Source organism: Fusarium falciforme, chromosome 4 (genome assembly GCF_026873545.1).
Source record: "Fusarium falciforme chromosome 4, complete sequence".
Lineage (NCBI taxonomy): Eukaryota > Fungi > Ascomycota > Sordariomycetes > Hypocreales > Nectriaceae > Fusarium > Fusarium falciforme.
The window spans coordinates 2,272,295-2,296,794 of NC_070547.1; the positions used below are offsets into that span (position 1 = coordinate 2,272,295).

At 54.4% G+C, this 24,500-nt stretch overlaps 6 protein-coding genes across 6 annotated transcripts; 1 reads left to right on the top strand and 5 right to left on the bottom strand.

The window, feature by feature from the left end:
* Window positions 1–2,757: 2,757 nt before the first annotated feature.
* On the bottom strand, window positions 2,758–6,846 carry NCS54_00546200 (Hypothetical protein; the record flags this gene model as incomplete). The annotated part of the gene is made up of 3 exons (XM_053150964.1): window positions 2,758–4,775; window positions 4,827–6,043; window positions 6,104–6,846. The coding sequence occupies 3 exons, from the start codon at window positions 6,844–6,846 to the stop codon at window positions 2,758–2,760; spliced, it is 3,978 nt and encodes a 1,325-aa protein (XP_053006939.1).
* A 1,487-nt stretch (window positions 6,847–8,333) lies between these two features.
* NCS54_00546300 (FHA domain-containing protein) lies at window positions 8,334–9,296 on the bottom strand (the record flags this gene model as incomplete). Its single annotated transcript, XM_053150965.1, has 1 exon — window positions 8,334–9,296. The coding sequence occupies exon 1, from the start codon at window positions 9,219–9,221 to the stop codon at window positions 8,334–8,336; it is 888 nt and encodes a 295-aa protein (XP_053006940.1). The 5' UTR covers window positions 9,222–9,296.
* A 386-nt stretch (window positions 9,297–9,682) lies between these two features.
* Window positions 9,683–10,366, bottom strand: NCS54_00546400 (Hypothetical protein; the record flags this gene model as incomplete). Its single annotated transcript, XM_053150966.1, has 1 exon — window positions 9,683–10,366. The coding sequence occupies one exon, from the start codon at window positions 10,364–10,366 to the stop codon at window positions 9,683–9,685; it is 684 nt and encodes a 227-aa protein (XP_053006941.1).
* Window positions 10,367–13,868: 3,502 nt separating this feature from the next.
* Window positions 13,869–14,672, top strand: NCS54_00546500 (Hypothetical protein; the record flags this gene model as incomplete). The annotated part of the gene is made up of 1 exon (XM_053150967.1): window positions 13,869–14,672. One exon carries the CDS (start codon window positions 13,869–13,871, stop codon window positions 14,670–14,672), a length of 804 nt encoding a protein of 267 aa, XP_053006942.1.
* Window positions 14,673–14,997: 325 nt separating this feature from the next.
* On the bottom strand, window positions 14,998–17,439 carry NCS54_00546600 (HET domain-containing protein; the record flags this gene model as incomplete). Its single annotated transcript, XM_053150968.1, has 1 exon — window positions 14,998–17,439. One exon carries the CDS (start codon window positions 17,437–17,439, stop codon window positions 14,998–15,000), a length of 2,442 nt encoding a protein of 813 aa, XP_053006943.1.
* A 2,192-nt stretch (window positions 17,440–19,631) lies between these two features.
* Window positions 19,632–20,836, bottom strand: NCS54_00546700 (Hypothetical protein; the record flags this gene model as incomplete). The annotated part of the gene is made up of 3 exons (XM_053150969.1): window positions 19,632–20,286; window positions 20,336–20,560; window positions 20,634–20,836. The coding sequence occupies 3 exons, from the start codon at window positions 20,834–20,836 to the stop codon at window positions 19,632–19,634; spliced, it is 1,083 nt and encodes a 360-aa protein (XP_053006944.1).
* Between the last annotated feature and the right edge of the window lie 3,664 nt (window positions 20,837–24,500).

Here is a 24,500-nt window from a genome sequence, read left to right on the forward strand (position 1 = left end):
GCATTGAATGATGCATGTGAAGATGGCTTCTGCTGAGAAATGGGAGAGCTTCCTGAGTTTGAGCATGTGGGAGGAGCTATCCGAGTTCGCTTTCCGTTCAAATTACGTAGGGGTACGTACCTGCCTAGCAAAACGTGAAAAATCTCCTTGGGAAGGAGGGATGGGATCTTCTGTAACAGAAACAGAATGGCACTGTGTTTATGCACGCAACGATCCATCAGCTGCACAGTGCATACTCAAACGTAAATCCCCGACCAATCACCCACCTTTAGATAATAGTCCGTCCCGTCAACAACTTCTCGGCTATGTTCCAACTTCATCCCTGCAACAGCTGCAAACTAGTCGTTGGACCGTAAGACGACAGGCCTCGGACACGCACCTGGCCTAACTGAAGCCTCCGTTATCTCCTAAGCTCCACCTCCCTGCAGCCTTTCACGCAGCCCGACCCTCTTATTCCTGTCCTCCGAGCAGCCGGTGCTTCAGTGATTGGCCTCGACCCTTCAGTCAACCTCGCCGGACCCATGTGATGGAGACGGGACTCAGGATATCTGACGGTTTTCTCGCCAGCGGCGTCAGTTTTTAACCGAGTGAGACAGTTGCCCGGCCGTCCATCGCGCACCGGGCGGCTTCATCGCCCAGGAGTGGACTCGGTCTGCCAGAGACGGCATCCACGCCCCAATCTCGTTGGCCGCTCGTGGTCCGGTTGCTTGGTTGCAAATGTCTCAAGCTGATGTATCTCGGTGGAGCCAAGCGGACTTCTCAGCCTGTTTCTGCGCAGTTTTCCTGACTGTATCTGACGGACCTTTGCTCGATCTGAACGGGAACTGTGTTGGGCACGGTAAGAGTTCCCCGTCGCTATCCATGATCCAGAGTCTGATACGGAGCAGAATCCCGCGAGTTTGCCCATCTTCCCCAGGTATGGTCTGGGGTGCATCTCTAGGGGTTCGTTTTCCTATCGACTTACACACGACCTCTTGTCTCTGCTCCCAGACTCACGTCCTATGGCCGTGTCAAGAGGCTGAGATATCTCAGGGTGGTCCCTGAAGTCCCTGGAGGCAACTCTCCACATGTCTGCGCGCTTCAGGGTCTTTTCATGCCAGGATGGCAGCCTCAGTACACCCAGACGAGGGAACTTGCCGATCCTGAGACAAGGGATCGACGCCCAACAACCGCCAAGGATCTTTGTGACGTAGTTTGAGCTATCACCGCAGCCAAGCTTTCAAACCTGCGTGGTATCCAATCGACAAAAGTGCAATCTGTCAACTCTGTGCCGAAGCCCGGTGTATCGTACCAGACACTCAGGAGGCCTCAAGTTTCTTACACCCAATTACTGCGCCAGCTGCAAATAGCACATGGCGGTGTCCCGGTGAGTACCTCGACTGCCGAAACACCATGTAACATTGTCAATCCGAGGAGCCCTTGAAACAGCAAGATCTGCCAGTGTCATCTCCCATGAAGAGCACGTCGATTCAAGTGGAGCCCTACATGTTCTTTTCAAACCTAAGCTTGCCGCACTGCCTTGGTTCATCCCGAGTGATGAAACCAGGGTGTTTGCTTGATATCTGACGCCAAGGCATCATAAGTATTCTCTCGAGAGTTGATCGAAGAGATCGACTGACTACCTGGGACAACGGTTCATTTTTCGAATAACAAGTGCCTTTGGAATTTGCCAAGTCAGGCTGCAACACCTCGCACATTCATGCATTACCCTTGTCCAGGCTTTTTTTCCCATTTTCACTCTGCCTCGTGGCTGGTGTTGAAGTCCTCCTGCAACTGACAAGCGTACTAGACTCCACCAGCCGCACTCGCGGCCAATACTACGGCCATGATTGCGCGCGCGGCAACTCACCATGAGCTCTTATGAAATCGACGTCACTTCGGAGACCCGCCTTGGGCCTTGCAATGTTTTTCACAGGCAACCATTCGGCCGGCGGTGGTGGAAGAGCATCCCGGTGCTGGCAGTGTTTGACTCGCTCCCAAGGGCCAGGCCGAGACACTGTACTGCCTACCAATGTACCGGACAGGAGGATAGTTAATCAAAGGCGTCGTCACGAAAGGTTGATCGCAGCCGCAGGGATATCATCATCCCTAGTTCGTATCCACTCGACGAGAATTACCGTCGCGGAACCGGTCACTGCTTGCTACTCTACGCATGTCGGAATCAATTATAGAACAAACCACTACGCCCGGCGTCTCCCTCTTGAAATCCGTCGTTTCAGTCTTGCCTAACTGCCTGTCACGAAGGGTCGTTGCCGTGCCCATCTTTTCCCTCGCGTCATGCAAGGAAGCAACCTAGGCAAACAGCCATTGATGGGCAGAGTACTTACCTGCTCTGGTGGGATGGCCGAACAGAACAGTTTTCAGATCCCTGCTATCAGGACTATTATCGATTTACGAAGACGCCGTGGCAAGCTACTGCTACGAGATTATGCCGAAGGTTACAGCCAGGGAGCAAGGGAACAAAAAGATGACGAACATCGCTTCCCTAAAGAAACAGTCTAGAAAACTGGCAAGGGACTACCATTCCGACATTTTAACTCCCGATTGACTAGTGGAGTGAAGAGATAGCATAACAATTAACGCCGTCTATTTTCCGATGCTGTTTTCCAGCTCTCTATGGATTCTCGGTATATCCTAAACGCCTCCCCTATGATCCACGAACCTTAATTACTATACAGTTATACAGCAGTTGGCAAAACTTGCGAGGACAAAGAAAATAGTCTGGCCATAAGTGGCAGTTCGCCACACGAAGTCTCGTTAGAATTTTTGTCGTCTCTCCGGATCGGCAACAACAATCCCCAACCCCACGGGCCTCCTCACTGGGGACACGATCTCGTTCTTCTCCAGTGCAGACGCCGTCTCGGTTATTTTCTGCGGGTAGGCGGGCATCCTAGATGGGGAGGTCGAGGTCGGCTTGCTACCTGGGGGTGAGTGCCCAAACTCGACGATGTGCCCATTGAACTGGATCCCCCCGGACCCCGACCTCTGCATCTCCACCGCTTCGGACGCTTGCCTAGGAGCAAAGTCCCGCCGAGAGTCCCGCTCCGGGCTCCACGGACCCGCATGCCGCTGCTGCCAGGTCTGGTAGCTCATAGGGACGTTGTCGACGCCGGAAAGGCGCGGCGAGGGCTCCGTCGCTGCGGTCGAGGGCCCCCGAGTCTGGATGGGGAGACTGTGTGACGTCGCTGCGCTCATAGTAGAACTGTGATGGCTTAAAGGAACGACTAGCTCCGGGTTGGAAGATGGATTACGCGACATTGGCTGAGATGAGTAGCCGTCTGGACCTGAGGATGATGGACGCCATGACGGCGGCTTGAGGGTGCTGCCGATGTGGCTGGTTGGAAGAGAGCTGGACAGGCCCTCGCCAGCAACCGCGGCTCGATGTTGAGAATATCTCAAATCGGGATAGTGAGTGACATGTCGGAGGCTGCTTGTCGAGTTGCTAACGATAGGTAGGCCTGGTGCCCAGTGGCCGATATTCGACTCGAGCGATGTCTGTGAGTGGTTGGGTCCCGTATGAGCTGATACCGGCCGCTCTTGAGACACTGAGCGCCAATCTGCGTTGGCAATATCCATCGAGGGGATAGATGCCCCGTCGACAGAGCCACTCCCCTCGAAGAAGGGGTTCTCCTCGATGGGCTTTCGGGTCCTCGGCCGTGCTTGACGCTGCGACTGAGGCCCGATGCTGACATCCTGTGGGTTGTGTCCTCTGAGCCCACCTACAGCTCCGCTTTCAATAGCATCGAGGTCTGTCTCTCGGTCGGATACATTTTCCGTATGGACAGTCTGGCCATAGTTTTCGGACACCTTCGGACTGGACTGGCTAATGGCATGTTGGGCGAGATAAAGATGCTCTTCTGCGCCAAGAGACGAAATTGGGCGTGTTCCTGGTGGAGACAGGCCCAGAGTTGACCCTCTCGGAGAGAACTGGCCAAGAGCGACTTCACTGCTGATGCTTACACTCGGCTCCGATACGTGCTCCGCGGTCTCTCGCCAAGATCTAGCTGGATCAAAGTATCCTTTGGCTGGCTGCCTCTGCACAGTGCGGTGCGAGTCGTCCTCGAGAAAGTGCGGTGTTAGGATGGTGCTGTCGTACGGATACGGGATGTGGTCGAAGTGGGGGTTGGGTTCCCGAGCAGGCAGACTAGTCTGCAGATCCCATGAACTCTGCCTTTCGTCTGGGAGCCTGCCGCCATCCGTGGCCTCAACCGAGCTCAAGGGGGATGCGCTATTGGTTCTCTCGAAGACCGACACGTGGGGACCCTGCCCCCATTTCCCGAAAGACTCTGTTGTCATTGTGCGTGCAAGGGCGGAAATCTGCCCCTGAATATCCTCGGATCGACTCTGAAGCGCCCCCTCGGCGACAATCAATTCACGCGTCGGCTCATCAGCGCCTCTGATGTGCTTCAGAATCTTGTGACAGTGTGAAGCATATCTTCGGTAGTCGCCTGGGAGGCCCATCTCCGTCCTGTCCTTGGCACGACGGTCGCCTTTGTCAAAGGACTTGAGAAAGACAGCAGCAGCACGCTCGAGCCAAAATTCAAACAGGCCATCCCCCTTCAATCCTTCGAGAAAGAAGCTCTGAACGATGCTGTGGATCTTGAGCACATCAAGGGGTTCCACTTGTCGTATGCTGCCCGAAAATGGGATGTCTTCAACCTCATCACGCTCGATGAGGGCAAAGGCGATGAGAACAGTAAATGTCTTGTTGAGACTGGGTTTGCCCATGGAGTTGTTGGCGAGGACGGGCGTGCGGTTGTCAAGTGCTTCAAGGCCTATGGAATTGTTAGCCTGGTGTCCCGATTATGCTACATAGGGGGCCATACCAAGTGCAAGCATCTCGACGGGGATGCTGCCGCTGAAGAAAGACAACAGGTACATCAAGTTGAGTGCCTCCGTCTCGCCACGCTCCTCCAGCTTTTCTCGGACAGCCTTGTATGCCCCCAAGCCGCCCGCCTGGGGTCGCTTTTTATAAGAGCGGATGTACTTGGACATTGGCTCTCGAGTCGCCCTCATCTGACCTGCGGCGGCGTGAATGGCTAGAGGCAAGCATTCCGTCAACTTGGCTATCTCGAGAGCTCGAGCAAGGTCGTCGGGCGACCACGTCTTCTTCCTGTCCATCTCTTCCAGCAACAAGATTTGTGCCTCTTCCTCACTGAGGGGACCTAGCTCCAGTTTCTGTGGGTTATCAAAGTTGTGATTTCCCGCAATCGAAGTGTCGGTCGATGTCAGGATCATGCTGGTATTGACAGCATCAGGGATACAGTCGGCTAAGTCGGGAGTGTCGTGCAGAACACCATCCAGGATGAGGAGCCAGTTGTCGGACCGATTGAGCCAGTCTCGAACCAGAGGGATGACCTTGCTATGATCCTGCAGAGCTGTCTCGTCTTGGATCTCGATCTCGTTTCGAGCCATGGCGTGTTTAGCAATTCTCACAAAGGCGTCCATAATATCTTCTGGAGACTTGGCTCGTACCCAGAAGATTCCACCGGGGTAGTCGTGTTTATGCTTGAAGGCGTACTCTCTCGCAAGATGGGTCTTACCGCCTCCTGGGATCGACCAGATCAAGACAGCTGATGTTCCATCCTCTCGGCGCTCCTTGTCCATCAACATCTCGTGGAGGTCAGTCAGCTCTTGTCTCCGGCCCTTGAAGAAGGAATTCGGTCGGAAGCGCTCTGGGTGAACAAAAGTGGGTTCGTTCCTTAGTTGCAGAGCCGACCCCTGTGCTTGGGAGAGAGATGGCCTCGTCATGTCGTCAATGGATGACGGGACATGGTGCTCGCTTGGTGTTTGAAAGGACGTGGACGGCGACGTCGCTTCATCTCCCGCAGTGGGGGTAGGACTCTCGTTTTCGCGCATCCAGTGTTTTTGGATTTGAGCGGGAGCATCACGAACCCATTTTTGGATGGAAGCCCGGATTCTAATGAAGCCCGGGGTCTTCAAACTGTCGAATTTGCTCATGGCCAAAAATGCTGCCTCGATGCCAAAGTAGGTCACATAAGGCAGAAGGGGATTGGCCGCTTCTGCCCCAACAACGAAAACCCTAGATGGGGGCGGTTAGCTGGTCGAGAACACAGGCAATATGGGTTCAGGGAAAACCTACTTGGGGCCCTTGGAGCCCTTGATCTCCGACGGTTGGTTCTCGTGAACTATAAGGATCTTGAAGTGTTGATGGATCTCATAAAACCGGCTGTTGATGTTGATGAGAGCCTCGTGGTCCTTCTTGAGCGCCTTCAGGAGCATAGGCTCGCCGCCAAAGAGCCTCTTGGGGGCTATCACACCTGACATGGCCTGGAGGACTGGACCCCAAGTAGTGGCATCCCCAGTATGCGGCGTTCCTAGGAATACGATCCCGTATGTAGAGACGAATATGGACCGCCGGTATTGGAGGTGAGGCTCGTGTATGGCGGCTGAATGGACTAATGCGTGCTTGACGAGGATGCCGCCGAGACCATGACACACCCAGATGATGGGATTCTTGGATGTACCCTCACGTTGCCGGTGGTTTATGATGCTCTCTACAAGCTTTTCGGCTTGTTGGTGTACGAAATTCTCGCTAATATTTCGGGTAGTTCCCTTGGAGTTGACATCGGCGTTGTACCCGTATACGATGATGTTGGCCTTTTCGTCCTTTAGTGCTGTAGGCAGCAGATCACGGGGCCAGAAAGTGCCATTCTTAGCCGTCCATGTCTTGTCGGGTGAGCCGTTCAGGCCGTGAACAAGGACGATGTCGACATTTGCGTCGGGGTGTATGTATACTGCAGTTGTGTCGTATCGAGTTATGGAACGATTCTCAGACCCCTGCCAGATGGCAGTCAGCTCGAGTTCCTGCGAGGGTTCAGTCATGATGCCTTACCATGATGTGTCGTCAAAGATGGGGACACCCAAGTTACGATTCAGTCGTGTCAACATTGGATATTGATCGGCGAAGGGAAGAGGATAGCTCGACAGTTGACGGCAGACCCGGCTTATTAAATGACCTGCTCAGCCCTGACAGTCATGATGCTGCTTTGAATAGCGCTGCCTAGTCGCAGAGGATGAGCAATCACACACTCTCAGTCAACCAACAAGACGAGGCTATGGGGCTCTAGCCGCCACAACCCGCGACTGCAACACACCATTGACAGCCGTCACAAGACACAGCAGTGATGGTGTGGGGAGCACTGCCCCGGAAAAGAAGGCTGCGATGCTTCCAGTAAGCAAGGGCATTTGGCGTGGCTGAGTCCCTCGCCCGGCTGGGGTAATGTGCAAGGCTTTCTGTCGCCTCATGTCAGACGCAGACTCATTTTGACGTTTCGGGCCTGTCATGGCCACTTTGTTCCTGAATACGGGCGGTGATCATGGCATCACTGGGTTTCTGTGCGACAGGGTGAGACTCTTTGGGTAGATGGATGTCGTATTTATAGGTAGGTAGGTAGCTATATCCGTAGGCACTCGTTCGTTGGCCCGGGGGCTTGGTTTGGAGATCATGCACGTCTCCCGCGCGGGTATGCGGGATCTTTTCCAGGATGTTACACAGGGTTCTTGGTCGAGCTGAGCATTTGGTCAGGTCGTGAGATGACCAGTGTTGCGCCACTCGACGTCCAGCGGCAACTGTGAGCGCCATATTCTTCTGTGAACCAGTGGTAAACCTGTCGGCTCGTACAGTACCGAGCCTGATCGCTTGAGTACAGATTGTTTTTCATTTCCAGGACCGCGCGTATGTATCTTAACACGAGTCGGTAGCCTAGCATTGCCCAGCGGCGCCCAGAGAGTAACTGTGTTGGTCAGTGTCCAAAGTAGCAGAAGCAACCAGCTGAATGCGAGTCTTGGCCTGTCCGCCTCAATGCCAAATCTGCCTTCGGTCGCGGATTCAAGTGAGTCAATTCTGGTCACCGAATAGAAACTGTATCATCCGCCACTGAAGTCCCTCACTGAAGGCTCTGAAAGCGCAGAATTGGAGAGCCAACTTCCGACCGTGGTATGGCACTTTGAGCGATTTCTCTACCCCAGGATGAGGCTCTTGCACCAAGCCATGTTGTAAATTGGGCGCTGAGTTAATTATTGGCTTGTCGCCTTGAGGCTTTGTGCGGCCTCGTTGGATCTCGTGAGCCTGCGTTTGTGGCTCTCGTGGCACCTCATTCACCAACCGGGTCGCATCTGCAGGTTTTGCGTCGACATTGGGGCTTTCGTCAAGAGGGTGGAAACCATTGGATGTCGTATTCGTCGCTCTGGTGCATGCTGCGTTGAAATTGATGCTGAGATGGATGTTGCGCGTCAACGGGAATTTGAAGGCACCGACGGAGTAGATCAACGTCCAACACAGCCTCGTTTCCTCCACAAAAGGGTATCCTTTATTCCCGTGGTGCGAGCATGATAACGTATTCTCTTGTACTGTGGCCAAACTGCATCATGTCCTTGTCCCTGAGCTCCAGGTACCTGCTGTCGGGTACCTTTTCATCGTTCAAAACGGTGCCGTTGGCGCTCTCGAGGTCAATCAGGTACGGCTTGACCTTGCCAATCTTGTCACCAAACTCGTTCCTCTTCTCGGTGTAGCGGAACTGGATCACGGCGTGCTGCTTGCTGATGCTGGGGTGCTCGGCGGGCAAGTCGACAACAGCCATCTCCCGCCCGACGAGCCAGCAGCTCCTCGCGCCCAGGTCAATCGTGTCGACAATGTCGCCTCCCTTGAAGACGAAGAGCCTCCACTGGTCGCGGGGCGAGGGCTTGCGGGCTTCAGCGGGCTCGTGGTACTTGAGCGTGATGGACGAGCCGTCTGCCTGTGCCACCGAGTTGGACGCGGCGGCCAAGACGCCCGTAGTACCGTAGTTGGGTTTCTCCTTGGGTTTCTCGGGCTCCTCCCCATTTGTAATGGCAAAAGAGTCCTCCTGGGATGGAAGAGGGCCCGACCGCCTCACCGGGCTGCGCTTTGCAACCTGCTTGTTGTCTCCATCGTCGTCGTCGCGGCGGCTGCGTCGTGAGCCTCGGTCGTCTCGTGATCGGTGACGTCTGTGTTCGCGGGTACGGTCTCGATCGCGATCACGGCTGCGTGATCTCCGACGTGGAGCATCGGGAGTTCTTGAGCGTCGCCTGTCGCGTCTGTCGCGTGATCTCCGGCGGTCTCGGCGGCCAGAGTCGCGGTCCGAATGCCTTGATCGACGATCCTTCTCTTTAGGTTTCTGATCTTGATCGTCATACCATTGCCGGCTGCGTTTAACGTCGCGCTCTTCGTCTGATGCCATATTTGCTGACGGCTGCAGAGACGGTGAGACAAGAGAAGGGAGTTGGAGAGTGGAGGGCGAAAAGCGGCAGCTGTAGGTTGGAGTGATGGGAGCTTGCAAGAGATCTGCACGATACGCTAAAAAGTGGGCAGGGGCGGCCAGTGAGTGGTGCGAAATGGGTCACGACACTGTGCTGCATGCCCGTGCGAGGAAGGTGTTTGCCATTTTTGGGGATTTTCATTGGAAGGTATCGTGAACTCACGAGAAAGAGTACCTATGCTATACTATTATTTATCCCAATAAACCTCCTTCTATCCATGTAAACGCTCACAATACGCCAGCATATATCCCAGTGAGCGCCGTTAACCCAATCTCAGAAAACTTCTTTAGCGTGGATATCAGATCAAACACAAAAAAAGAAAAGAAAAAACCCAAAAGATCGTAAACTCGTCAAAAAAGGAAAGAAAAAGCGCCATGTCTCTCTAAGTCGCAGAAGAAATGGCCAAGACGGCCATCCTTGAACCGTCGTCAAGATACGCCTCGGCGGCGTTGAGATCCTCCTCGCCCTTTCTTGAAACGGTGAGACGCTGCTCGTCCTCATCCCACCAGACATCATCGCCGACTTCGGCGTCGCCAGGCACCAGAAGTAGCATGCCCTGGTTCTTGCCGAGGGCGATTCTGCAGGATGAGTCCTTGACAAAGGCCTCGAGGAAGGGCACGTCGTAGCCCTCCATCCCCCGCAGAGGTCCCCCGCTCTCGATAAAGTCTCTGATCAGGTTGCTCCGTTCCAGGCTCCAGAATTGTCTAAAGTCCTCTGGCCGTGAGAAGGCGTCGACGGCAGAGAGGAGCTCGAGCATCCCGGCCATGCCGTTGAGCACGGGGCTAAGGAAGTGGACGAAGGAGTTGAGGATCTCCTCGCGGGAGTATCCCCTTGGTGAGTCGGGTGTTGTCTGAGTCCCTGTCGTCAAGGCTGGTGACATTGTGTTGAGGAGGGTGAGAAGACGTTGCTGGACGGAGGGCTGTGGTGTCCGGACTTGATAAGCCATGGTCAGGAGGGAGACGAGGGAGAAGATGGATGACATGGAGGACAGAGGATCGGAGAGAGTGGCAATGTTGTCGATGAACATGGCCTTGTTTTGCTGAGTGTTCAACTTGGAGGTGTGCATGTTGTGAGAGTTGATATTGATAAGCTGTGTAGGTAGTGTAGTGTAGTGTAGTACTTGGTGTTGCTATCGTTGAACCTGTCGAGACAGATGTATCTAGGTGATGAATACTGTAGAATCTTTTGCTTCTGGAAGGAATATGTCAAAACGACCCAAGAGAATGGGCCATCAGAGAAAGAGGGCCCCTTTTAAAAAACACCATCTCCGTAGGCTCCGTTCCATTTGTGATTCGGGGCTGTCTCGTTGTGAGAGGGCACACCATGCCACATTCGCTTGTCCCTAGACGGGACCCTAGGCCTACCCAGGAGGGGGACCACCCCTAGTGCTGGGACAAGGCCCCCTCCTCCAGCGCCCAATAGAGTCACCCATGTTGCGAAGGTGGGCGATCGAAAGGGTCCCAGGCCCCCACGACTGACGGGGGGAAGCGCAATCGGGTAATTCCCAAGCTGGACTGGAGCGTCAACCCTCAGCGCGTCGCCGGTCGAGATGCGCCGAACGGTGACCTCACATGGCGTGCGGGTCAGCGCATCTCCCGTGTGGTTTTGGGTGCTTCGGGCCTCCCTTGGGCGCAGGGCGAAACGAGCGGCAGCGCTCTGGCCTCTCCAAGCCCATGTGAAAGTTGTTGAGGCCAGCGCCAGGCCAAGCCAGCAGGTCCAGCTGGAGGGCAATGTCGCGCAGCGCAGGCATCTGGCGGGCGCGGAGCCGCTGGGGTGTCTCCCCGAGAGGCAATTTTCACGTGGAAGACACGATTTCTAGATTGTAACAGGCCATGGATATTTGACATTTTGTGGCATGTCTGGCCTCTTTTTCCTCTTCTTCGTTTTGTTGATATCAATCGTATCAACAGTAATCAATCAGGCTGCACCTGTCTCAGGTCAAGTCAAGTCGAGTTCTCCGCCTACTCGGCCCGTCTAAGCTGATGCAAACATCATTCCCTCCACCACCTCCAACTTGGCAGGCCAATGAATTACCCATCTTGGACATACTGGGCCTTCATGCTGCGTAACTCAGGAGGATGCTAGGCTAGCCTGCTTCAATGAGGCCGACAACCATCTTGCTTTCGTCTGCGCCGCGGCTTACGCGCTTCCAACTTCCCTTGTCGATTTTTCTCCTCTTCCCCTCTCTTCAACCATCATCGCATCGCCTGGTCAAGCAAACCCCCCCCCCCACTTGTGCCCTCCATTGCGGGGGACGGATAGTGAGATGACATATCTATTTCAAATCCCTATCACAGAATCTCATCCTACCGCCGTTTTAGGAGGAGCCGTACGTAGTAGTTCCGCTGTCGGCGGAAACCAGACCCTGGGCCTGGGCTGGCTCCCGTCCCCCAGTCAAACATAAACATGGTGGATGTGTGTGTTGGCGTGCGTCCCCAGGTTTCTAGCATCTGGCATCGTCACTAGGCTTCACCGTCGCTGTCTCGCCATCGTTATCATTGGGTGGTGAGAGGAGCATGGGCTCTGCGGTATTTGGACACTAATCATCAACCTGGGGTTGGTGATGAGCCATCTCTGACTTGCATCTGGTGCAACATGAGAAAGCACCTTGACCATGTTGTGCTAGGAAAGAATCCCAATTCCCATGCACATGCACATGTCAGAAGACTGCTATGCGGAATGTCCCCTCGGTCAAAGCCTTTGCTATGGAAGAGGGCTGCTCCGTTATCTCGGCCCTTGATTCTCTTACAAGAGCCCATTGATGACGCTATTTCAAGATTCGATGTTGCATGGCGAGTTGACATGTCACAGCTCGGCCCGCCCCCCATGCAAGTCTTCTAGAAATGTGACACCCGGCGGCCATTGGATGGATAATATATTCTTGAGATCCCCCAATCTGAATCCCTTCATCCGTTCTCTCCTGACTCTCGCCTCTCGCAACCCCTCCTCGGATCCGCCGGCAGCCTTTGAGCAACAAAGGTGACAAGGCTGACCTCGACGGTGGTCAAAGAATGGACATGGCAAGGTCAATCGACTTGGGCAGGCTTCTCGAGCTGTACACGGAGCCACATACTTCAAATCACTGCCATTGCTCTTCCCACACGGCTATAGACGCAACGCCCGTCTGTAGGCGTTTCCTCGCCTGTCTCATAGCTGCGCCGCAGAGCTAACCCTTCTTGAGACCGACAGAAACGAATCTAGATCTCGTCATCCCTTGCCCTAGAGGCCGAAATCTTCAGTAGTACTCGGGCACGGGAAGCCGGGGGAGCAATCTGAATCTGCCCTTTTCACTTCCTTGTTCGAAAGTAGCGAGGTACGTATTCAGCCAGCAAGTTTCTTGCTCCTCGCTTGTGCTTCGGTTATGCAAATGTGTGCATCTTTTTTCATCCCTTGGTGTCACCTCTCTTTTGATAAGAAACAGGATCAGCTTTCGCAAAAAAATGTTAGTCATGTCTCAGCTTAATATTTTCCTAGGCTGGGCGTGGGGGCTTTTGGATCTGCAGCCAGCTTTCTTCGAGTTAGCTTGACGCCTCAACACCACGCCTCCAGTGATCATGATTCAGGAAATGAGGCTGTCAGACCGCTTTCTCCTAGGATGCAGAAGGAAGGGCCATCGCATAGCTGCCGAGTAGATCTTGCCATTACACGTCAGTTTATTGTTTGTCGGATTGTCACCGACACGGGTGAGGCTGATGAAACACCATGACGTCTCGTCCATTTCATGCAGCTCAGCCGCCGTAGTGCGAATGGCCCAACTCGGGGACATTGACGTGGATTGCTCATGTACAGTATTCCGCGTTGTCAACCTTTTGCCGTGTCGTCGTAATAAGCACCGCCCTACTCCCTCGGCCAAGCCCGCGACTGTCAAACACGGGACGTCGTCACTGGATGAGGAATGCGACGCAGGTTCTATGTTTGGAAGCCTGCGGCGCCCATCACTCCCAACTGCCGAAGGAATGACGCGCTCCGAGTCATCTCATCGCATCGCAGACACTCCCCTCCGGCAAGGGGAGTCACCTCCCGGGGCTCGGCGCCCTCGTCGGCCGGCGGCCGGGGCCACGTGGAGCTCCTCCTTGGCCTGCTCCGCCTCGGTCTCGGCGCCGAGGGTCTTGGCCTTGACACAAGCCCTTGGCGGTCTGGGCGACAAGAAAGGACAAGACTTGGTAGACAACGGTATCCTTGAGGACCAAGAAAAGCAAAATAGATTCATTAGATTCACAGATGCAAGTGCAATAGGCGTTCGCAGCCACTGCTACCGTTGCCGAGAAATGGCGGCATGTCTAGCGGTGGCCGGCCGAATGACTCAGCCGGGGCTGGATATTGGTTCGAGGCTTACAGCGACCGTATGAGATGGCTTCAGCTTCAACGCTCGGACAAGTCTTGGGGATTCGAATTGTTTCTGTAAGAAGCGTTGATAGTCTTGAATGTAGAGAGAGATAGTGGTTTGGGTTTGTTTAAAAAGACCTCGTTCGGCAAGAACAATTGACAGACTCCAACTCAATTACGTCACCAAATCAAAAGCACCACACAATTCAATCACTTCCTTACAAGTCACAACCTTGATCACAATGTCGGCTCTAGAGGACAACTCCGAAAACTACGCCCTCTTCCGAGACTGTCTATCCACCACCCTCCTGCAACCCGCCGCCTCGTCCGCCCCTGACCCGCCCAAACGTCGCCGCCGCCGTAAGAACTCGGGGTCAGCGGCCCCAGTTTCCGCTCCGGCGGCGGACCCGGAGCGGGACGCAGAGGAGCTCTCTGAGTTTGTCGACTACCTCGCTACCGAGATCTTTGAGAGTCTTCCAGAGGAGCTGCAGGGCTTGGACTATCGTGTCTGGCGGGACTCGGATCGTCTGCGTGATCAGTACTCGCTCCCGCTCACTAAGGAGAGCCTTTCAGTTCTGAACTTGTCGCCGTCTATTGTCGAGACTCTGACGACTTACAACCTCATCTCACCGGATCCCTTTGTCGCATCTAATCTGCCATCATCCCCAGAAGCCTTTCTACTTCCAATTCTCACCTCATACATCACACCCTTGATTGAACCACCTCCCGCCACACGCAACACACGCACCGACGCCTGCGAAATCTGTCAACGCTCATACATCCCACTGTCGTACCACCACCTGATTCCTCGTTTTGTCCACGAGAAAGCCGTGAAACGTGGATGGCACCGCCGGGAGGATCTCCAGAACGTCGCCTGGTTATGCGGTGCCTGCCATCGCTTCGTTCATCATTTCAAGTCCCACGAGGAGCTTGCTAGGGATTATTACACAGTGGATTTGTTACTGGAGGAGGACGAGGTACAGCGCTGGGCTGCATGGGTAGGGAGATTACGGTGGAAGGGAGGAAGGATTCGCTCGGGGAGGTGATTCCCGTCGCGGGGTAATTGCCTGACCTGCCCAAATCTTTGTACAAAATACAACTTGACGATAGCATCATCACCTTCACTTTTCACGAATTTGCACGGCGTCTTCTGTTCATCATTCTCATTTAAAATGCCTTCAGAAAGCTATCTATAACAATGAATGCCATGCCATGCTCGATGCAGGCGACCCAGGAATGGAAAGAAAACCCTTCTCATAAACGCCAGCCAATGCAACTCGACTCCAAACAAAATGGTGAGAGGAAATGCGAAAGCCAAGAAAGCTCGCTACACCAAAGAAAAGAAATACAGGGTCATCACTGTCGTTGTCATCATGAAATAACAAACTCCCGCTCCTCCAACTCCATGCTCAGCGCCTCGCCCTCCATGATACCGTGGATATAACAATCACCAACAAATCGGTACTTGCCGGGGCAGTTCTCGTCCCTGCGAAGCACAAACGGCGTCTGTCCGCCGTAAAGGACACACACGAAATCGCCCTCCTGGACGTCCCAAGGCGCAGTGCCAATCAGTCCCGTCTTGGTCCTCACGATGCGCGAGCCGTTGCAGCTCATATGCACCAGGTCGTTGAAGAGCGGCTCAGGTCGCGGGCCGTCTTCGCTCTGTCCATGGGCCAGAGCATCCAGCATCTCGGCAGTCGTACCCGACATGGCGGTGAGCCACGGCTGGAAAAAGGTCTTGTTCATCTCCGCCGAAGGGACCTCGCCATTCTCATCCTTGTTCTTTATCAGGGTTCGCCAGAAAGCCTCAACGACTGAGATGTCGCCAATGGGATATTTCTCGTTCATAGGAAGGGTCGAAATTGGCTCGGGTTCAGACACAGGCTCTTGGGCAGCGAAGCCACTCTCCATAATGTCGATGTTCTCCAGAGCCTCCATCAGAGACGGTGTGAGAGAGTCACGGAGCTGACCTTGCGAGTCCCGAGCCGAGCCAAAACGACGGTTTGACCGCCTCATTGCTGCCTGAAGCTCGGCAACACGAGAAGACTCGCCATTGTCTTGAGCTGAAGTGGTGTCCTTCTTGTCGCTGCGGCTCTTGGAGGTCTTCTGAAGAGCCCTGGCCCGCTTCAGTTCACCCGCAGTGTAGAACTTCTTGTTGCCTGTCACGAGAGCGGTGTTGACCCAGTCTGAGAGGAAAGACTTGCCGCCAAACATCATGTCCTTCATCTCAGATCCTGCCCGAGTGACCTCGTCAACGAGGAATCCCTTGAGCATGATGTTGACGTCATCCTCAAAGTAGGGCATACCGTGACGGGTCTGGTTCTTAGTGTTGAGGGCGGTGAACTGAGGCTTGGTGTCCCCGGCAGCGTGGTACTCCCAGTGCTCGCGGCCTTCCTTAGATCCTAGGGTACGGACGCCATCCTTCATCCACAGGTCAGGCACAAATGAGGGCCAGTCATCCTTGACCTCGTTATGGACGAGATGCAGGACATCAAGAGTCTCGTGTGAGATGATGCTGTTGAGTGTCAAGTTGAGGAAGACGCTAAGAGGAGACAGGTTATAGTCGAAGTAAGCCTGGACGAAATCCCTCTCACTTGTGTTGCTGATGTGCGGCCACAAGGCAAAGACCCGATCCAACGGGTTGGCTGATGTGAACTGGCGCGACTTGGTCAGGAGACTAAGAAGGGTGCATGGCTTTTCATCGCGGATGTCTTGGCGGTGATCATCCAAGTGCAACATGTGATCATACTTGAGATCCATCCGGGTTTGGCCGTGGACGATACACTCGGAATTCAGGGACGACTCCCAGCGCAGCTGATGCATGCACCAGGCAGCATCGGCAAAGAAGCTCCAGGGACGGAGGGCAGATCCATACAAGAAATAGACCTTCTTGGACAGGGATACTTCAGGCCAGTTCCACACACGCTCGAACCAGGGGTGAGAGAAGACCTTGGACAGTTCCACCCGGTTGTCAAGGGGAATTCGAAGACGCTTGTTTCCGATGCAGAGCTGGTCAAGTGATGAGAGGTCCAGTCCATCTTCCTCGAGTCTTTCACGGAATTCGTCGTTGCGGCAGGCCTCGTGGAGCATGTCGACAGTCTCAAAGACCTTGCGACGGGACTTTTCAGTTCCATCGAGGTGGGCAATGGTAACTGCCGCAGTGCTGAAGATGGTCTTGCACAGGCGTAGGTGAGACTCACGCTCCTGCATGTCCGCCTGGTTGATGCAGACTGCATCGGTCCATACTGTCGAGAAGATCTTGCGGTCGCCGAGGTTTCGAATGTTGAGGAGGGCTGAATAGACAGTCTCGGTGACGGCCAGGCCACGGCCGTTGCAGTGCATGAGCCTCGTCTGCTTACGGTCATTGGAGGCACAGGACAGAGCCTGATAGGGGATCTCCCGAGGATCGGCGTGGAACATGATGGTCTCGAGGGGTTCGTCGTCATAGGTGGCCGGGAGGATAAGAAGAAGGCGGATCATCTTGGGATACCGGATAGGGCCATACTCGAACTTGGGGATGTTGGTAACCTCGCTCCCGGGGTTGGCCTCGAACGAATCACCGATGGAAACGCTCAAGTTGGTGTCGAGCTTGAGGATCTGGTACCGCTCAAGGCGGGAGTCCCATGTCGACGTGCACACCAAGGTGTTCTCATTGCTCTCATCCAGTCTGGGAGGGGAGGGGGACCTGCTGGCATGCTTCTTGCCAGGCAGCGGAGGGGATGAAGATCTGCGATTCCTCTCCTTGGCAAACAGGGGCTGAAGACTGAGCTTCTTCTTCAGAACCTGAAGAGTGCCGTTCTCACGTCCAGGCATCTTGATGGTGTTTGTTGGACACTCGGGGGGTTTATGTGAAGAGGAGGAGGAAAGGAGGAAGAGGGGAGGATGGATGGGAAGAGGAAGAGCAGGTAACCTGGAGATATCCAGCGTAAGTGTCGGGATGATGATGGCGGATGATGAGAGGAAGAGGAAGCAAAGGACCAGAGATTGCCTTGGGCGGAAGAGAGAACAAGAGAGAGCTACAGGAGAGACTCCGAGGCGGACAGGGCGGAAGACATGCTACTGAGCGGAAGCAAAGCAAAAGCTACTCTTTCCCGTCTGGCTGTTAGGGGCGCAGACATTGCGTTCTTATGGGAAATCCGGGCGGACTGGCGGCGGGAAGACTGGCGGCAAAATGACAAAAGAACAGGAGCTTGGTGAGCAGGGACATCAGCAGCGATGACCAGCGGTGGCCAGCGGCCGTGGAACCGTCCTCCGCCATGAGTCGTCTTGCCAATGTTGTGCCAACGCTTGGCGAGCTGGGCGGAAGGTTACGCCAATGCTCGGCGGGAGGATGCCAACGCTGGGCGCAGGGCGATGGTGCTGTCGAGCAAAGGCTACCGTGGTCGACGAGCTGCCAGGTCCCACCGACGTGAGGAGTCGATTTCTGGGCGGCCCCGGGGTGTCGACATTTTGTTTACGACTTTGCGGATAGCTTCAACTTGGTGTTGAGGTTGTTCACTTAGACGCACCTACGTTCGGCTCCTCACGAATTAAGCTTAAAACCAACATGCCCCGATCGGGACCAGCGCGTCTATCTTCCTTCTCCGCCCCTTCCCAGCACGGCACTGGACTCCGAGTTATGTGCGCGGTTTGCCTCGTCGAGTTGCGGCAGCGCGTCCAATGGCTCAGGCCTGCACCGCCCGGAACAGCCTAGAGGACCCCCCTTGGTCTTTGGGGGCACACGCGCTTTGGATATAGCGAGAGTGAGGGAAATACTTGCAACAGGCTTGGCGCGCTTGTTGTGCTGGAGAGAAGAGCAGGAAAACCCTGGTCCCGTAACTGATGACCCCCCCCCCCTGGATCCTCTTTGTCGATTGCCTTTTTCCATGCCTCGGATGTCATGTATTGTTGACCATGGGAATGCCGCCTTTGACACTGCCGCATACACGTACCCCGTACATGCAACATGATGTACATGTTATGTGCCATGTACCGCCCGCCGCCAGGACCCGCCGCCGACTCGGCGTATCTCATGAGACACCCTTGTCCCTTGGGAAACCTCGCGAAGCATTTCCGCCAAGTGACCTTCTTCTTCCCTTTCCCTCCCCCCCCGTCTGCGCAGAACTTCCTTTTCCGTCCTCCGTAAGCCAGTCAACTCGAAAACTAGAAAAGGCTGTCTTCTTGGCAAAAATCCGGGGTTTCCCTTTTCCCTCAGCCTGTGGCATGACGTTTTGTCTTTCCGATCGGACGACGCTACCCCGTGGCGTCACCTTTCACTCTCCGTGGTGAGATCTGACGTCCAGAGTCTGCTGTTTTATCACATCCAGCGCCGGAACGCTTGGGGAAGTTCAATATATCGTTTCCTTTTGCCGTTGCGGTAAAAGGGTAGAATCCCCTCGAAGCAACGGAATGCGACTTTGAATTCCTGGCTCGGGCAGTGCTGTCACGAAGGAAGTGATCTTCGCTGCCCAAAGGTGGACTTACACGCGTCGTACTGTACACTCCAAAACATGATATTCCTGCGGGCAAAATCGCCAGCCACGAGGACTTCGTTATCTCATGACGAATCTGCCCTTGCATGACGACAGACAGAGGAGAGAGGAGCCAACGATCCCGCTGCCATTGCGGTTTCATCATCCGCTGGCCCCGTTGTTGATTATCTCCTCTCTTCTCAGCCCGCAGAAATGGGTGAGACATTTAATCCTTTTCCAGGATCTTCTTTTCTCCCAGTGTGAGCTTCTCCATTGACAAAATCACCCCAGGCGAATATAGTAGGGCATATTCATGTTTATCATGTATTCGTCTTTATTGCTTGTTGTTGCTGCTGTTGCTGAAAATGTGCCATATACCATTAACCCGCAATGCTTTCCCTCCCCCAACTCCTCCCACCCCCTTTCCAAAATAACGCCGTTTCTTTCGTGGGTATATACAGTCGTACAGGGATTGCAGACACACAGCCCTCCTTCCCCACGCCAGTCTGCTCTGATGTCGTCTTTTATATCACGCTCTTTTAGACTTCTTTCCCCTCACTCGCGCTGCCACCTGGGCTCCGTCGTCAGGTCGGCTTCCTGGGGAACAATCATGCCGTCGATGCTCTCGCGCGGGGTATCACCCAGCAGGGCTTCGCGGTCCTTCTTTTCCTTCTCGGCCTTGGACTCCTTGCCCGCGGCTTCGTTGTCGTCCTCCTCCGGCACGGCAACTAGACCTCGGTCACTGGCCCAGCTGGTCGCTCTGCCGGTGCTCGCTCCTCTCGGCCGTGTGGGAGACAGTGTTCCCGACTCCTGTGGACCGACCTGACCTCCGGCCCAGCTAAAGTCTCCGCTACCCCCGCGGTCAGGCTTGCTGAGCGAGTTTGTCCTGCTGAGGGAGCCGCGTCGTGCCACATAGTCATCGAACTGAGTGTCTCGCTGGTGCGTGTACACGCTGGGAGTTCGGTCCAGTTTCCCCAGCTCCACAGAGTCATGCTTGGAAGAGGCGATGCTTGACCGTGAAGATGCTGATGAAAAGTGCTTGTCCATGGATGGCCGGACGCCGTTCAGGGTGCTCGCGTATGAAGTGTCGCGCTCAATATCATCGTTGAACCCGAAAGGCTTCACATTGACAGGGTGGGTGTAATCGTCGTATGCGGACAGACGGCGGTATCTTCGGATCGAGTAGAAGACGAGAACGCAAGAAGTGATACTAATGAGTTGTCAGCATGAATCTCGCAGTGCACTTGGGCATGACTTACATGAAACCACAGTCCAGGCCGAGAGCAACGAGCGAGTAGTGCTTGTCGTGCTTCTGCACATAGACGACAATATCGAGGACAAGGGTAGCCAGAGCGCACGTCAACTTGATGACATGGGTAAAGAGCATCGTCCATGGAGTCAAGGCCTCGGCAAAATACTTGGCGATTTCGACAAACGTGCACAGCGAGGCGACGAACCATAGGGCGATATTGGTCGCTTCCCAACTGTTGCAGGGGTCATTTGTTAGTGTCCGTACTATAAAATTTGTCGGTCCAAGTTGGGAGGTCAAGAACTTACGCTATCTCAATCGCAGGATCATCGTTGTGCTTGTTGTCGTCCTTGTTGACCTTCATGCTGTCGCCCAGTCTCCAAGCAAAGAGTCCCATCATGGCCATGGACAGAGCCAATTGGAGGACCCAGGTCGGGAGTAGGAGCATGATGCGCCATTTGGAGCGGTCAAACTGCGCCTGCGCGCGATGGTTTCCGTTCAACATGTTCATTGTCGTTTGCAGGTTCCTCTGTTGAGCCTGATTCTGTCTTGGTGTTGCGTTCTGAGGCTTCTTTTCCTGCTCGCTGCTTTCCTTCGACGCCGCTTCGATCAAACAATCTCACTCAGTCAATGGCGTTCCTAATTCCCTTCTCTTCCAGAGTGTTCCAGCTCAATGGTTTCTTGGTCGTAGATGGTCGTTGCTCATTCAGCCAGGCTCTAGGTCTTGATGGTTGTCATAAACCTCTGGCGGTTGTCATAAATGTCTGGCGACGGTCATGAAGCTGTCGTACTCGCTGCAACTTGTGTGTCGACCGCGTCCTGCGTGAGTGCGAGTGCCCTGCGAAAACCCTCGGTCTTCGATGTTGCTTTGCGTTGCTCTGTTTACTCGTCGAGTCCAAGGCTTCGACCGTCAGCATCCCTTCACAGGGGGACCAGCCTTTTTATTAATTACGGCTGGCTGGTCGCGGCCAACGCCGCCATGCAACAGCCAGGTCTTTAGTCGAAGCCCCAAACCTCTCCCTCACTTGTTACTCGTCCCCGCAGCCGAGCTGGCTCAGCCCTCTTGCAGCTCCATTGCCATCCAAGACCCATCCCATGGCGCCATGGTTGGGTAGTCAGGGATCCGATGATCCACCGCCTCCACTGCTCTCTGGTTCATGGTCCATGCCTGCCTAGAACACTTGCGGCGTCGCGCCGGGTACGGGGCTGAAATTGGGCTTAGTGCTGATGGAGGGCTGCGGCTGAAATCTCGTTGCTGACAAGACTGACCAGCGCAGAGGGGGGACTTTGGAACAGCTCCCTGTAAGTCTCTGCTAATTTGCTGTAATTCAAGGGCAGGGAGAGGCTCTGCAACCGTTGTTGCCACGGATTTGGCCCTTTTGGGGGCCTCCTGGGTCTATTCCGTCATGTCAGCGTGCTGGTTCCATCCATCTCCATCTCCAGATGCATACTCCGTACGGAATAGTGAGCAACAGTGGGACGGGATGAATGCGCAGAATGTCTCGGGGCCTGCGGACATTTGCTAGGACCGGTAGGATCTCTGCCCAGAGCACGCTTAAGATTGCCGCCAGGGTTAAGCGCGAGGCTGCGCAGCTCTCTAGGGCACGACGGAGACATTTTGGCGCCCATCGGTCGATCTATCCAGCACGTTTCAACAACGGCAAGGCTAAATTTGGGAGATGGTCGCAACAGACTGCCCCGGCTCGGAAAATGCCTCTTTGATTCCAGTGCGAGAAACACCCCGGACAACTCAGCCCTGTAAACTTGGGAGGGGGCGGGTCAGTGGAGCTGTTCTGAGTCGTGGGTCGGTGAGCAACAACACGACCATGTTGGTGATGATGGGCAACGAGCAGCGGTATGAGATCAAGCTCAGGTATTGAAGAGTCATAAGAGACCACTAAACTTGGAGCCCGTCCCATCACAACAATGCCTCTCAATGTCCAAAGAGTCGGGCGGTAGTGGCTATGGTTGTTCCGTGCATCCCGGCCGAAGATGCGACAAGTGTGGGGGCGGAAACCGGGATGTTGTTGAAGAGGTTGGGTTGTTGTTTGTTGGTCCCGTTTTGGCTGTGGATTTGATTTGAGGAGCGAGGGTGAGATCATGAGAAGCTGAGAATAGAAGCTTTCTGAGGCACTGCTGAAATGTTGAGATTTTGCGTCTTGTCAGTTTCTTGGCCTCTGGGAATAGCATCTTGGCTCCATCCCCGCTTGGGTTGCCAGTCTGCCAACAGTGAGCTCTTTCGTCTGGAATAGTAGCTCAAAGCCACGAGATTGGTCGAGAATACGGCATCCTGATGGTGTCTCTCAGCGTGCCAATGCATTGTCGGGTGCCCAGAACTGCACGGCGCTCAGTGCTTCTGCCGACGTCGAAACAAGGAAATTCCCTCCAATGGCAGGCGAATTGTGACAGCGAATACTAAGGGAAGCCTGTGGTCCGTGGGCCGACGCCCCACTAGCCGCGAGGCTGACTGCTTGCTTGGGTCGCATCCCAGGGCTGATGGCTGATGCGTTGTTGTGTGTGTGCGGTGCAGATCGCAGGATGGAACTCGATTTGGGTTTGAAGCGATCCAAACATGGCATAAGGAGCCCTGGTTGGTCAAGGGACATGGGACACCGCCTTCTCGCTTTGACTCGACATTGACCAGGCTTTGATTAGAATTAGAAGATATCATGATGTGATATTTACAGCAGAAAACAATGAACAATACCTACCTTACTCAATTAATCAACTGAAGACCAATTCATCTTGTTCATGTCAAGCAATTTCAGTTCGAGACTTTGTGGCCCACTTTCTCTCCCAAGTCCGAACCCAAGAGTCCGAGCCGTGGACCCTTGGAGTCTCGCTTCGCTGACTGCTCTCGTCAGCAATGGAGCCACTCCAGCGAGATTGCTTCGTGGTACCGTACCCATCAACAACAAAGGCGCTTCTTGTCACAACATGCCCTGGTTCATGATTTGCAGCATTAATACTTGTAGGTACGTCTGCATCAAGCATGACGCCTGTCCCTCGGGGCTGCCGTTCGGTCATGGCCGTCTATTTATTTATTATGATTCTATTCCGCGCCCAGGTAAACTATTGATTGATCGCGAATCTCATGCCCAGATTTGTCCTTGCTATCCTCGCCGTATCCCGCTCGCGAGATTCGGTTCACACTGCTACCGTCTTCTATCACCTTCCTCGCCAAAAACCCCCCAGGTCACAGTCGTTTGCAATGGGCAGGCCTTGCCACTATCTCCCAGGGTAGTCGAAGCGAGCCTCTGGAGGGTCTCAAGCGCTTAAGCATTCAATTATATGCCAGCGTCCTTGTTGGCCTGGTAGACCTTGGTCGAGTCGAAGGCGACCACGTTGCCCTCTTGGTCCGTCATGGCAGCAGTTTCGACGTCGACCTTGCTTTCTTGTCGTCGGACTGCAGTCCAATGAGTCAGTTGATGGAAATCTCGCTTGAGAACGGATCCTACTTACTGTTGGCCGCCGTGGCAGCTGTGATGAGGGTGACAAAGGTGAGGATGGAGAAACGCATCGTGAAGGATTGTTGAGTGTACTGGACACGGAATTGATGAAAATCGATGAATCAAAGTTGTCGACCGGCGACGTGAACGAAGAAGCTGGAAATGACTGAAAGGAACACGACCTTGAGAGGCTTGACTTGGGTAAGATCGATGACAGTTTTCAACAACCTCAGGTCAACTGAGGGCAACGGCTATTTGTATTCGATTCTCGACTATACGAACTCCTGCATTGCCTCTCTCGGATTCCATAACTCGAGACAGTGGTTGGCAGACATGAGACGAACTTGGGATGCACCATCTGGACCTAATCTCTAGACTCTAACAAGCCCCGGTATCAAAAATGCCCGGGAATAGAAGCACAACCTGGGGAATCAGTCAGATCTGGGGGTGCAACAAGCTTTTTCCCGTATCCAGGGTCGCACAAATGGACGGGGATGCCGCTCCCCGAGGTGAGGCATCGCGAGTCAAGCTGGCATGGCTGAAACATAGGGGGCTCGGCTTTGGAACGACGGGGTGGTGATCAAACCAGCGGAGGTGGACTATCCGGTAGCAGGAGGTGGTAAGGGGGACTCTCTGCCGTGGCGGGTCGTCCGCGGCACTTGGAAAACCCTTTGTGTCAGGAGACGTTGCAGTGATGATGCCATCATTGAGAGGCTGGTTCTTGCG